Raw genomic sequence first — 13,903 nt, forward strand, 5'->3', positions numbered from 1 at the left:
AAAGGATCTGCAAAAGTTGACCATTGATGAACTCATTGGAAATCTGAAGACTTATGAAATGAAGAAGAAGAAGGACCATGAAAGAAGAGAGTCCAAAATGGAGAAGAATTTGGTCCTCAAGGCAGACAATAATGACTCAAGTGGTGAGGATGCTGACATTGCCTACCTGACTAAGTGATTTCAAAAAATGGTTCGCAGGAATGGAGGCATTCCAAAAAGGGGCAGCTCCAACAAGCCAAGAGGTTATGACTTGTGTCATAAATGTGGTAATCCAGGACACTTCATCAAAGACTGTCCTCTCCTCAAGCAAAACCAGTACAAGCACAACACAAACAAAGCAATCAAGAGGAACCCGGTTCATGACAAAGGATTCAAGAGAAAAGATATCTCTGTCAATGTTGTGAAACAAGCTCTTGCTGCATCGGTAGATTCTTCCAGCAAATCTGGAGAAGATGATGAACAAGGTGACACCTCCATGATGGCAGTTGAAAGTGAAGCAGCTGAATATGACTCTATCTTTGCCCTGATGGCAAAATCTGATGATGATGATGAGGTAAACTTTCTAGACGTTCAAAGAAATTTAAAGTCTTACTCTGAGATGAAGCTTATATCTTTGGAAAATATTTTAATTGATGCTTATCATAGTATTATAAATGATAAAAATGCATTAACTGTGGAACTAGGAGAGGTAGAACATGAGAGAGATGATCTGGTAGTCGTAGTGGTGGATCTAAAAGAAACCATCGAGGTTCTAAAGAAAGAAAAAGATGTTCTGATTGAAAAATTGAAAACATAGAACATGAGAGAGATAACCTATTGGTAGTTGTTGTGGATCTAAAATAAATAATAGAGGAACTAAAAAGGGAAACAATTATGGGAATATCCAAAAGGGAAAGGAAGTTACATGTGAGGCACACATTAAGCTTGAAAATGAACTCAAATCTATGAAATCTAGTCTTTGTGCTGAACTTGAAAGAAACAAACAACTTCAGGAAGATCTAGGAAGAGTTAAAAATGACCTAGAAAAATCTCTAAAGTGGACCTGGTCCTCTGATACAATCATTGCCAAGTTTACAAGCAATGGTGGGAACAGGCAGGGAGTCATGTTTCAAAAGGAAATGACTCCCTACAATCCACATAGCACGTATATTACTGTCCCTGATAACTGGCTTTGCACTCACTGTGGCAACACTGGACACTTTAAAGAAAACCGTAAGGCTAGAATTCGGTCCCAACAGAAAAACCAAGTTTTTGTTGAAAAGATAACTACTGCTAAGGAACCTGGTTCCTCCATTAAGAAACGTGTATTGCCTTCTTGGACAAAAAGAAGTTTAATTCGCCCTTTTCCTCATTACAAGGGATACAAACTTATTTGGGTTCCTAAGTCTAATCCTTGCTTTTCTTGTGCAGGGAGCAGTGAAAGGAAGCAGCCAAATGAATAGTGGTTGTTCTAAGCATATGACTGGAAGCATCGATGACTTCCTTTCACTCAAAGCCCTGCAAGGAGGGAGTGTGTCCTTTGGCAATGAAAAAAAGGGATACATTCTGGGAGTAGGAAGAATTGGGAAGATGCGCACTCACTCAATTAAGAATGTGTACTATGTGAATGGCTTGAAATATAGCCTACTGAGTGTTTCTTATATCTACAACAAAGGAAACAAAGTGAAATCTTTATCAAAAACCTACACAGTCACAAATCTCGTGACTGATGAAGTGGTGCTGTTGGCAAAAAGATACAAAAACATCTATGTTGCTGATTTTGAGTCCTTGTATAATGGGGATCTTACATGTATAAGTGTTGTTGATGATGATGCTGAGCTGTGGCACAAAAGATTAGGACATGCAAGCTTTTTATTGTTGAACAAGTTGGTAAAGAAGGACCTGGTCCGTGGGCTGCCTGAGTCAAGGTTCAAAGGTCACAAAGTGTGTGATGCTTGTGTAAGAGGAAAGCAAGCCAGGTCCTCTTTTAAGCCCAAGAATGAAGTAAGCATATCAAGGCCACTTGATCTCCTCCATATGGATCTATGTGGACCTATGAGGGTGCCTAGTAGAGGATGAAATAAGTACATCCTTGTCATAGTTGACGACTACTCCAGATTCACATGGACCTTATTTCTCAGAACCAAGGATGAAACCTTTCTAGTTTTTGTTGCATTTGTGAAGAAGATTCAAGTGAAGATGAGCCATAATATTGTAAGTATAAGGTCTGATCAAGGCACAAAGTTCGACAATGCAAAATTTGACGAATTATGTGCTGAATATGGCATAAATCATAATTTTTCAGCTTCCAGAACACCCCAACAAAATGGTGTTGTGGAGAGGAAAAATAGGACTCTTGAAGACATGACAAGAACTATGCTAATTGACAGTGGCGTAGCAAAAGGCTTCTGGGCAGAGACAGTTAACACTATTTTCTACTTGGTGAACAGGTGCATGATCAGGTCCCTCCTGAACAAAACTCCATATGAATTACTGAATGGAAGGAAGCCCAAGCTAACTCACCTAAGAATGTTTGGATGTAAATGCTTCGTTCTCAATAATGATAAGAAAGCTTTAGGAAAATTTGATACCAAAAGTGATGAAGGAATCTTTCTTGGATATTCCTCACAAAGCAAATCATACAAGGCATACAACAAAAGGACTCAATGCGTTGAAGAAAGCATACATGCAATCTTTGATGAATCACACCACCTATGTGGGAAAAATTAACATGAAAAATTGATCAAGACAGAGAGTAGTCAAAGGTTCCTGGAGAAGTCATTGGTATGGAAAATGGAAAGGCAGAATTGATGAGCCAAGTCAAGGAATTCAACGAAGAAAATACAACAAAATCCTCAGCTGAAGCAGAAGAGCTTGGTTCCTCTATCACAACAACTGAAGTAGAGGATAAAGTTGTTGATGCCGTGCAAGGAACTCCTGATGCTGAGCAGAGAAGTGGTACTCACCCGTCCATAGATGCTTACAATGGATCCCATTTTGAGGAACTTGGATCTTCCCACAATGAGATTCAGGTGTCTAACTGAAAGCACAAAAGTTCACATCCTCTCCAAAATGTGATCACTCCTCTTGATTCAGGAATTCAAACCAGATCAAAAACAAGAAACTCGTTTGCCTTCTCAGCTTTCCTTTCTCAAATTAAGCCTAAAAATATCAAGGAAGCATTGAAATATGCTAACTGGATTATTGCTATGCAAGATGAACTTAATCAATTTGAGAGGAACCGTGTATGGCACCTGGTCCCTCGACCCTCAGATAGAACAGTCATAGGAACCAGGTGGGTGTTTAGAAACAAGAGAGATGAATTTGGGAATACAACAAGGAACACGGCCAGGTTAGTGGTTCAAGGCTACAATCAAGAAGAAGGGATAGACTATGATGAAAGTTTTGCTCCAATTACACGTATGGAAGCTGATACGCACAAATTACACCTATATAAATGGTGTAAGGTGGTCGATGTCAAATATAATAACCCAACTAGGTTGGGGTCGAATCCCACAGGGAATAGGTGTGAAAAGTTACTTGAGTAGTGTGAAACTGGACTTAAGTCGTAATCCTACTCCGTTAGTTTAAAAAGAGAGTTGTGAATTGTCGAGAAAAGCTATTTTATTGAGATAATTTGATTAATTTGATTTAGAAACCAAGGTTGTGTCTCCATCAATGAAATGTAATGCTATCAGTGTTAATATTATATATTTCTAATGGAATATCCTTTGATATGCAAATGATTCCTAAATGACTACCCAATATTTTTCAATAATTAGATAGTATTTCCTCTTTATGATTTTCCCAAATATAAAAGAGTTACAATTAAGAACAACCAATTTATGCTAAGTAGAATCCACTTATCCCTAAGAGATTCTATTAAACAAAGTTTAAAGTCTTGAGTTCTTGCTATTCAATTCTACCAAATTCTAACCTACTTTTCCAAGTAACGATAGAGTGAATTGACACTAGTCAATGTTTGCAACCATCAACCATAAATGAAGTATGAGAAATGAATAGAAATCGATCAACCATTATATATATTATAAATGATAAATACCCATTAACATTACACCCACGTAAGATTCACAACCTTAGTATTTAAAATTATCTGCTCATACTAAAATACAAGAACAATGTAATAAATAAAGTCATGAAGCTTACAAATATAGACAAAATCTTGGATTCTCTCTCAAAAGCTTCCAGAATAATAGTGCATTCAATGCTCTAAGTGTAGCCTCTTTCTGTCAGACCAGATCCTGCACAAAAAATCTAATCATTCTATTTATAATGGACTAAAAGTCGTGGTCAAAAACTGATAAAAATGACCCTGCAGATCAAGTCTACGAACGCAGAATGGGTCGCAGAAGGCTTTCGCGGTTCGCATATCTTCAGTTCCACCGCAGAGTTGATCACACAAACTTCTAGTTTTTCCATCGCATTTTGGATATGCGGTCCGCATATCACTTTTGCGGCCGCATAACTCACCACATAGTCATCTTCACTGGACTTCTTTAACAATTATGCGATCAATATGCGGTCCGCACAAAAGTTATGCAACCGCATAATGGATCACAGACTTGTCTCTCAGAAACTGGGTTTTCTGCTTCATTCTACGTTGAGTCTGCGACCCGCACATCACTTTTGCGGCCTCAGACCTACTGCATTTTTGCCTTCCATAGGTTTTTGTCATCTTCTTTTATGATCTTGGTTCTTCAAGTTCGGTTTCCTACAAAGCACCAAAACTACATAAGAAATGACTTATAATGCTATAAAAGATGAGCTAAAGTCTATGTAATTAGTGTCAAAAGTGTTGTATTTGTATGGAACATCAGAAGCCATCAGAATTCTCATTGATTTTGCATCTCATATGGAATTCAAATTGTTCCAAATGGATATCAAAAGTGCATTTCTGAATGGTTATTTAAAGGAAGAAGTCTTCGTCAAATAACCACCTGGGTTTGAGTATCACGAGCATCCTGAACATGTATTCAAACTTGACAAGGCATTATATGGACTGAAGCATGTCCCTCGTGCTTGGTATGAAAATGTCTTGCACGAGGAAAAATTGACAACATCCTATTTCTAAATAAACGGGGAAGGAACCTGCTCATTGTGCAAGTTTATGTTGACAATATCATTTTTGGTGCAATAAATGACTCCTTGTGTGAGTTTTTTGCAAAGCTTATGGGAAGCGAGTTTGAAATGAGCATGATGGAGGGATTGAATTATTTTTTAGTGTTTCAAGTTAAGCAAACCCCTAAGGGAATGATGATAAGCCAACAGAAGTACATTAAAGAGCTCCTGAAGAGATTTGAGATGGAAAGTTCAAAAACTATTGATACTCCTATTGCCACTGCCACCCATCTGGACTAGGATGAACCTGGTTCTACTGTGAATGAAACCAGGTACAGAGGCATCATTGGTTCACTCTTGTATCTCACAGCTAGTAGACCTGATATTGTATTCAATGTGAGATTATGTGCTAGATTTCAATCCAGTCCAAAGGAATCTCATCTTAAAGTTGCCAAGAGGATTCTAAGGTATCTTAAAGGAACGCAGAACCTGGTTCTCTACTATCCTTCAAAGGACAATTTTGACTTAATTAAGGTATGCTTATATTGATTAAAGCCTTGGGTTCTTGCTATTTAATTCTACCAAACTCTAACCCACATTTTCAAGTAAAGATAGAGTAAATTGTCACTAGTCAATGTTTGCAACCATCAACCATAAATGAAGTATAAATGAATAGAAATCGATCAACTATTATATATATATATATTATGATAAATACCCATTAACATTACACCCACATAAGATTCACAACCTTAGTATTTAAAATTAGCTACTCATACTAAAATACAAGAACATTGTAATAAATAAAGTCATGAAGCTTACAAATATAGAAAAAATCTTGGATTCTCTCTCAAAAGCTTCCAAAATAATGCATTCAATGCTCTAAGTGTATCCTCTTTATGTCAGACCTGATCCTACACAAAAACCCTAATCATTCTATTTATAATGGGCTAAAAGTCATGGTCAAAAACTGATAAAAATGACCCTGCAGATCAAGTCTGCGAACGCAGAATGGGTCGTAGAAGGCTTTCGCGGTTCGCATATCTTCGGTTCCACCGCAGAGTTGATCACACAAACTTCTAGTTTTTCCATCGCATTTTGGATATGCAGTCCGCATATCACTTTTGCGGCCGCATAACACACCGCATAGTCATCTTCACTGGACTTCTTTAACAATTATGCGATCAATATACGGTCCGCACAAAAGTTATGCGACCGCATAATGGATCGCAGACTTGGCTCTCAGAAACTGGGTTTTTCTGCTTCATTCTACGTTGAGTCTGCGACCCGCACATCACTTTTGCGGCCGCAGACCTGCTGCATTTCTGCCTTTCATAGGTTTTTGTCATCTTCTTTTATGATCTTGGTTCTTCAAGTCTGGTTGTCTACAAAGCACCAAAACTACATAAGAAATGACTTATAATGCTATAAAAGATGAGCTAAAGTCTATGTAATTAGTGTCAAAAGTGCTGCATTTGTACGACACATCAACACACCCAACTTAGACTCTTGCTTGCCCTCAAGTAACTAAAACAATCAACTGACCAAATGCTAATCTACTCCCGACTGATCACAAAGCAGCAGTGACTATGGATGGTGCTGACTGTTAGCTAACAAGCATATAACCCCTCCCTTTTTTTTTATACTCATCCTTCTTTAAGGACAAAGATCATTTAACAGTTCAAATAATCAGTTTGTGAGTTTCGAGCCTCTAGAACAATGATAGAGTGCTACCCATAGCTAGATATGCACTTATATCCTACTTCAAGAAGCCTAACTTCTGCTAAATCTTGCAATTCATGCATGCTCACATCAACGAAAATCCCCAACTCAACACATATGTACAGGGGATACAATCAAACACTCTTGCACTCAGAAAGAAGGCTAAGTGCTACAAGTATCAGTCCATATGCTTGCCCTTATTTTAACTCATTGCTACCCAGGAATAATTGGTTGTAGATCAAAAAGGACTTTTTAAGGGTTGTAGTATAGGCTTCGGTAAAGATTGGATGAATATTTGGGAATATAGTGACTGTACACTCCTTGAACGCGACACACATTTGTTTATGAACTTTTTGCATTTTGATTTTTTTTTTAAATAAATGGCCCTTATTGACCTCTAGTACCAACATAGAACCACCTTAAAGTACCTCTCTAATTTTCTCAAAACTCCATATATATATATATATATATATATATATATATATATATATATATATATATATATATATATATTCTTTTGCTTTTCTATTGGAGCTTGAGTATCTTCATTTAACACAACTTTGAGGTATTTGCTTCTACACACAATGAACATCTTCACCATTTCCTAATGGATACCAATACCCCCAACTTAGTGTTTTAGCCTCATTCTCAACATTCAAGGAGGGCATGTGTACCATATAGTAAAGACATGAGAGAAAAGAAAAGAAAGGAAATATATATATATATATATGTGTGTGTGTGTGTGTGTGTGTGTGTGTGTGTGTGTGTGTGTGTGTGTGCTGCGAGCCTGTATGTGATCGCATATTAACTCTGTGGACCGCAAACCATAACGTAGAACATGAATTATCAGTAGCAAAAAACTTATGCGGGCCACAGAAGTGGTCGCAGAACAAGTGTGCGACCGCATAAGTGGCCGAAGAACAAGTGTGCGACCGCAGATCGGTCGCATTTTTACATTAAACTTAAGTTGATTCTGCCTAATTCTGCGACCATTATGCGGACCGCAAACCAGTTCTTCAGCGCAAACTTTATCTTCTCCATGAAATTTCCCTCACATGCAATATTATATGCAACACTACATAGATAAATCATCACTCGTGATAGACCAATATACTCTCAACCTGAGGTCGATTTCATGCTTAGCCAAACACAAATTACCAATCCCCAGCCCTCAAATCAGTAATCCTAACATTAAACTCTAATTTTTTGATTTACCCACAACAAATACTTTCCTCCAAAGTTGATTCCCATTACAGAAGATAAACAATTAGGAAAATAGAGACGGGTATCATAGATGATGTGGGAGAATAAGGTGAGTGAAAGAACACAATAATCTTCACTTAAACTGAGTAGGAGAAACGTTGGAAATTTACATACAATATGTCATACGATTGAGCAAGCAAAGTTGCTGTAAATTCGCGAGCAAGGTGAGCCGTTTCTATTCAATTTCTTGTTATTTTTCTTAATGTGATTTCTTTTGTGTTATGCTTTGTGTCTGTATGCGTGAGGTTAGAGAAGAGAGATGGCAAGGAGAGAGATAAAGAGTTAGGTTTTATTACCAGTTGGTTTGCGGCTACTTGACCATCGCATAACATAATATGCGGCCGCATATGTGTTGTGCGATGGATTAGTGCAACACATGTGCGACCCATTATGCGGTCGCAGAATAATTATGTGGGCCGCAAAAGTTGAATTTCTTCTGCATTTTTAAGGTCCAATTTGATTGGTGTTCTACTTGTTTTTGCGACCATTATGCGGTCTGCAAACCTGTTATGTGGTCGCATATGTTGCCGCAGAACAACATCTGAATCTCAGTTTTCTTTCCTTCATTTTCCCTTTGCCTTTGCATCCTATCTCTTTGTATTTTGGGTAGCCTGCATTCTAATACATATGTCAAACTGTCCAACACTTACAAACAAACCTACCAAAATTAAAATCTAAAAAAATGATGTTACCAACTTTTGGGTTGCCTCTCAAGAAGCGCTTGATTTAACGTCACGGCACGACGATGTTGCCCCTATTTTGGCTAATCAGTGGTAGGGATTGGTACAGGACTATCCTTGAGTGCGAATTGTTCTACCAATTTCCTTTCTCCACTGGTTCCGAGTTAGTGATTGACTCTTCGGCCATTTACTTTGAAAGTTCGAGTCCTGTCCTCGGATTCTAATTCAATAGCACCATAGGAAGACACACTCACAATTTTGAATGGGTCCGACCATTTGGATTTGAGTTTTCCCATAAAGAACTTCAATCTTGAGTTAAAGAGTAAGACCAAGTCACCGAATTTGAATTCCCGCTTCAAAATCTTCTTGTCATGAACAAACTTCATTCTTTTTTATACATGGTTGCATTCTCGTAGGCATGGAAACAGAACTCTTCCATCTCGTTGAGTTGTGTCATCCTAAGATCAGCAACTTCGGTCCAGTTAAGATTTAACTTTTTTAATACCCACATGGCTTTGTGTTCAAGTTCCACTAGCAAGAGACAAGCCTTACCAAAAACTAACCAGTAAGGTGAGGTGCCAATGGGTGTCTTAAATGTCATTCGATAGGCCCACAATGCATCGTCTAGCTTCTTTGACCAGTCGGTCCTGTTTGCATTAACAGTTTTTGCTAGAATATTTTTGATCTCCCGGTTGGAGACTTCAACTTGGCCGTTTGACTGAGGATGATAAGGGATGGCTACCTTGTGCTTAACTCCATATTTTTCTAGTAGCCCGACGAAAGCTTTATTGCAAAAGTGAGAGCCACCTCACTAATGATGGCTCTTGGGGTTCCAAACGGAGTAAATTTATTTTTCTTCTAGAAGGCGGTTACACTATTTGCTTCATTGTTCGGCAAGGCAATAGGCTCGACCCATTTGGAGACATAATCTACTGCCACCAAGATATATGTCATGCCGCGTGAGCTTATGAAGGGACCCATGAAATCTATCCCCCACACATCAAAGATCTCGACCTCCATTACAAAGTTCATAGGCATCTCATGCCTTCTAGAGATTGACCCTTGTCTTTGACATTGGTCACATGCCTTGACCATTTGGTTTGGATCTTGGTAGATCGATGGCCAATAATAGTCACATCCAAGCACTTTTTCCGCAGTACGATTTCCATTGTGGTGACCTCTAATTGGGGAGTCATGACATGCTTTGATAATTTGAATTATCTCATCTTTCGGAACACAACGCCGAATGATGTTGTCGGTGCAAATTCGGAACAAAAAAGGTTCCTCCCAATAGTATTTCCTACATTTCTTCAAGAACTTTTTCTTTTGATATGTTTCCAATCCGTCGGGGATAAGGTCACTAGCCAAGAAGTTATTAATGTCGGTATACCAAGGAGTGGAGGTGCTAGATATTGCCAATAAGTGTTCATCTGGGAAGGCATCATTAATTTCAATATCTTCTTTTGGTCTTCCTGCCTCTTCAAGCCTAGATAAGTGATCCACAACTTGATTCTCTGTTCCTTTCATATCTTTGACTTCAAAGTCAAATTCTTGTAATAAAAGAACCCACTTAATCAATCTTGATTTAGCATTCTTCTTCACCATAACGTAACAGAGAGCAGCATGATCGGTGTAGTCTATCACTTTGGATCCCAACAAATAGGCCCAGAATTTTTCAAAAGCATAGACAATACCAAGCAGTTCTTGCTCAGTTACCGTGTAAATCAGTTGTTCACCATTGAGTGTCTTGCTTGCGTAGTAGACAGTATGAAGAATCTTGTTATGCCGTTCACCAAGCACCGCTCCAATAGCCACACCACTGGCATCACACATTAGTTCGAAATATAAGAGACCAATCAGGTATGACAATAATAGGTGTCGTGGTGAGCCTTGCTTTCAATTCCTCAAAATCTTTTAGGCACTTCTCATCGAACTCAAGCTTAGCATATTTTTCAAGGAGCTTGCACATGGGACTTGCAATTTTTGAGAAATCCTTGATAAATCCCCTGTAAAACCCGGCATGCCCCAAAAAGCCCTGAATACCTTTTTACTGGAGTGGGAGGAGGAAGCTTGGAAATGATCTCGATCTTTTCCCGATCAACCTCTATGCCTTGCTTGGAGATTTTGTGGCCAAGAACAATACCCTCATTTACCATGAAGTGACATTTTTCCAATTGAGCACAAGGTTTGTTTCCTAGCATCTTTTGAGCACTTGCCTAAGGTTTTCAAGGCAACCTCAAAGTAATCACCAACTACAGAGAAGCCATCCATTAATACTTCTAAGAAATCCTCCACCATGTCTGAGAAAATTGACATCATGCATCGTTGAAACATAGTCGGGGCATTGCATAGCCCAAATAGAATCCGACTAAAAGCAAAGGTTCCATACGGACATGTTAATATCGCCTTCTCTTGGTCTTCTAAGGTGATGTTGATTTGGTTGTAGCCAGAATAACCATCCAAAAAGCAATAAAACGACCTTCCCGCTGGCCGATCAAGCATTTGATCACTAAAAGGCATAAGGAAATGGTCTTTGTAAGTAGTATTATTGAGCTTCCGGTAGTCCATGCAAACTCTCCACCCGGTCACCGTCTTTGTTGGGATGAGTTCATTTTTGTCACTATGTATCACGGCTATGCCTCCTTTCTTTGGCACACATTTCACCAGACTCACCCAAGGACTATCGGCAATGAGGTAGACAACCCCGACATCCAACCATTTTATGATTTCTTTCTTCACCACCTCTTGCTTGGAAGGATTTAACCTTCTTTGATGTTCCATACTAGGTTTGCTCTCTTGCTCCAATTGTATCTTATGCTCATAAATTCCAGTGAAAATCCCACAGATATCTACTATAATCCAACCAATGGCATGTATGTGCTCCCTCAAGGTATCCAATAAGTGTTCAACCTGCACATCATTCAACAAAGACGAAACAATTACGGGTAGAGTTTCATTAAAGCCAAGAAATTTATACCTTAAGTGTGACGGGAGTGGTTTTAGCTCAAGTTGTGGCGGCTCGATAATTGAAGGCTTGGCGGGAGGAGTGACTCTATTCTCTAAGTCAAGAGAAAGCTTCTTTGGTGTATAAGTGTAGGACCCAAGCCCTTCCAACGCATTCACCGATTCCACGTATACTTCCATGTCCTCACCATCAAAATTTAGAAAAATAGCTGTCAATGCCTCACCAAGGCATCCCTCTTCCATCTTTACCTCAACTGCATCTTCTACCTCATCAACTACATCAATGACTGAAATACTATCATATGCTTGTGGCAATTTTATACCCTTACTTGCTTGAAAGGTAACTTCTTCGTCAATAACTCGAAACTTGATCTCATTTTGTTCTGAGTCCATGAGTGCCCTCTTAGTAGCAAGGAATGGTCTCCCTAAGATGATAGGGATATATTTATCAATGGCACAGTCGAGAATAACAAAGTCGATAGGGAGGATAAACTTCCCCACTTTCACAAGCACATCATCAACTATTCCCACCGGCCGCTTTATTGAACGGTTGGTCATTTGCAACCTCATACTTGTAGGCCTAGGCATTCCTAATCCCTCTTGATTTTAAATTTCAAGGGGCATTAAGTTGATGCTAGCCCCATTATCACAAAGCGCTTGTGCAAAGTCACGCAATCCAATCATGCATGCAATGGTGAAGGCTCCCGGGTCCTCTTTCTTTTGGACGGTGGTTGTTGCAATGATGGAACTAACCCGGTGAGTCACATTCACCACTTCATTCTTGGTGGTTTTCTTTTTAGTTATCAAGTCCTTCAGGTACTTAGCGAAACCTGGCATCTCTTGAAATACTTCCATAAATGGAATGTTCACCGATAATTGCTTTAAGATATCATAGAACTTCTCGAGTTTGCTATCATCAACCTTTCTAGTTAGTATTTTAGGGAAAGGAGGAGGAGGTCTAGGAATTTGTGCTAGAGTTTTTGGTACCTCTATTACCTTTTCCCGGTTCACTTCTTGGGTTCTCACTTTCTTCGGGAGTCTTTCAACTTCAACAACATTTGGCACCTCAACTTGTGCCTTGACTTCTTGTTCAAAATCTTCTACTTCGACTACTTGTTCATTCTCTCCTTGAAGTAGTTTCCCACTTCGAGTTGTGATTGCCATACAATGAGAGGTTGGACCACTTCCATTACCTTTTGGGTTTGCAATTGTATCACTTGGGAGTGTGCCTTTTTGTTTCGGGTTTTGTTCTCTTGAGAGAATGCTCATTTGCATCTCCAACTTTTGAATAGATGCGGTGTGGGAAACCACAAGTTTTGTCATATTCTTCATTGAAGTGTCGGATCTCTCTTGATTTTGCAATACTCTTTCAAGCATGTTTTCCAACTTGGACTCACTTGAAGAGCTTTCTTTCCAATGTAGAGAGTTAGAATATTGCCCCTTTGGTAGAACATAGGGGTTTGAACTCCGATTTGAAAAATTATTATTTTTGTTACTCCAATTTCCTTGATTTGAACTACCTTGGTCGTTTTGCCACTGTTAGTTGCCTTGCCATTGCAGGTTAGACCTCCATTGGTGTTGTTGTCCTGAACCTTGGTAGGATTTTATTTGACATCCTCCTTGATAATTGTTGACATAATTTGCTTCTTCATATTCCTCATTCGACATGGGTTGCACATCTTCCACAACATTCATCTTTTTTGTTTGGCTTTCCGTGAACATTTTTATAAACACGTTGATGTTGGTGGCAAGCCCGATAATTATTTGATCTCTTTCTTGGTTCTCCTTAATCATTTTGGTCAAGGAGGGAGTACCATATGCAATTCCACATGTGGTATCTTCCGAGTGTCAAGCTTGGTTATGTTCGGCCATCTTGTCAAGGATTTATGTGAACCTTGCAAATGTTTTGTCCATAAAGGACCCGTTCGTTGCATTTTTAGCTATGGATTGATTCATAGAATCTAAGCCCATGTAAAACTTCTCCAATCGAATATTATCTGGAAAGCTATGATTCGACGACCTCACCAAATATAGCTTGAATCTATCCCATACCTCATGTAGATGCTCTCTGGGTAATTGCTTGAAGAAGAAAGTTTTATCCCGGAGCTTGGACTTCTTGCTTTGTGGAAACCATTTTGCTAGGAAAACTCAGACAAGTTCGGGCCAAGTGTGGATGGAATTAGAAGGTAGATTTTAGATCCACTGCCTTGCCTCTC

The 13,903-nt window shown here is 39.0% G+C and overlaps 1 protein-coding gene across 1 annotated transcript; it reads right to left on the reverse strand.

Annotated features, from left to right (window-relative positions):
* Positions 1 to 9,105: 9,105 nt before the first annotated feature.
* On the reverse strand, positions 9,106 to 13,064 carry LOC142168064 (uncharacterized). The gene is made up of 5 exons (XM_075228723.1): positions 12,518 to 13,064; positions 11,466 to 12,286; positions 10,767 to 10,939; positions 9,701 to 10,542; positions 9,106 to 9,506 (listed from the first exon to the last, which is right to left on the reverse strand). Exons 1-5 carry the CDS (start codon positions 13,062 to 13,064, stop codon positions 9,106 to 9,108), a joined length of 2,784 nt encoding a protein of 927 aa, XP_075084824.1.
* Positions 13,065 to 13,903: the final 839 nt, after the last annotated feature.

Source organism: Nicotiana tabacum, chromosome 13 (assembly GCF_000715075.1).
Source record: "Nicotiana tabacum cultivar K326 chromosome 13, ASM71507v2, whole genome shotgun sequence".
Classification (NCBI taxonomy): Eukaryota; Viridiplantae; Streptophyta; class Magnoliopsida; order Solanales; family Solanaceae; genus Nicotiana; species Nicotiana tabacum.

Bases quoted from the DNA above. Each gene is read 5' to 3' on its own strand.
- LOC142168064 (XM_075228723.1), bottom strand. From the start codon at position 13,064: ATGCTTGAAAGAGTATTGCAAAATCAAGAGAGATCCGACACTTCAATG. The intron at 12,287-12,517 runs GTTTCGCTAAGT...TTTAAAATCAAG, and splicing joins AGTATTTCAAGAGATGCCAG to AGGGATTAGGAATGCCTAGG. The intron at 10,543-10,766 runs GTATTCAGGGCT...GTGTGATGCCAG, and splicing joins CCTCCCACTCCAGTAAAAAG to TGGTGTGGCTATTGGAGCGG.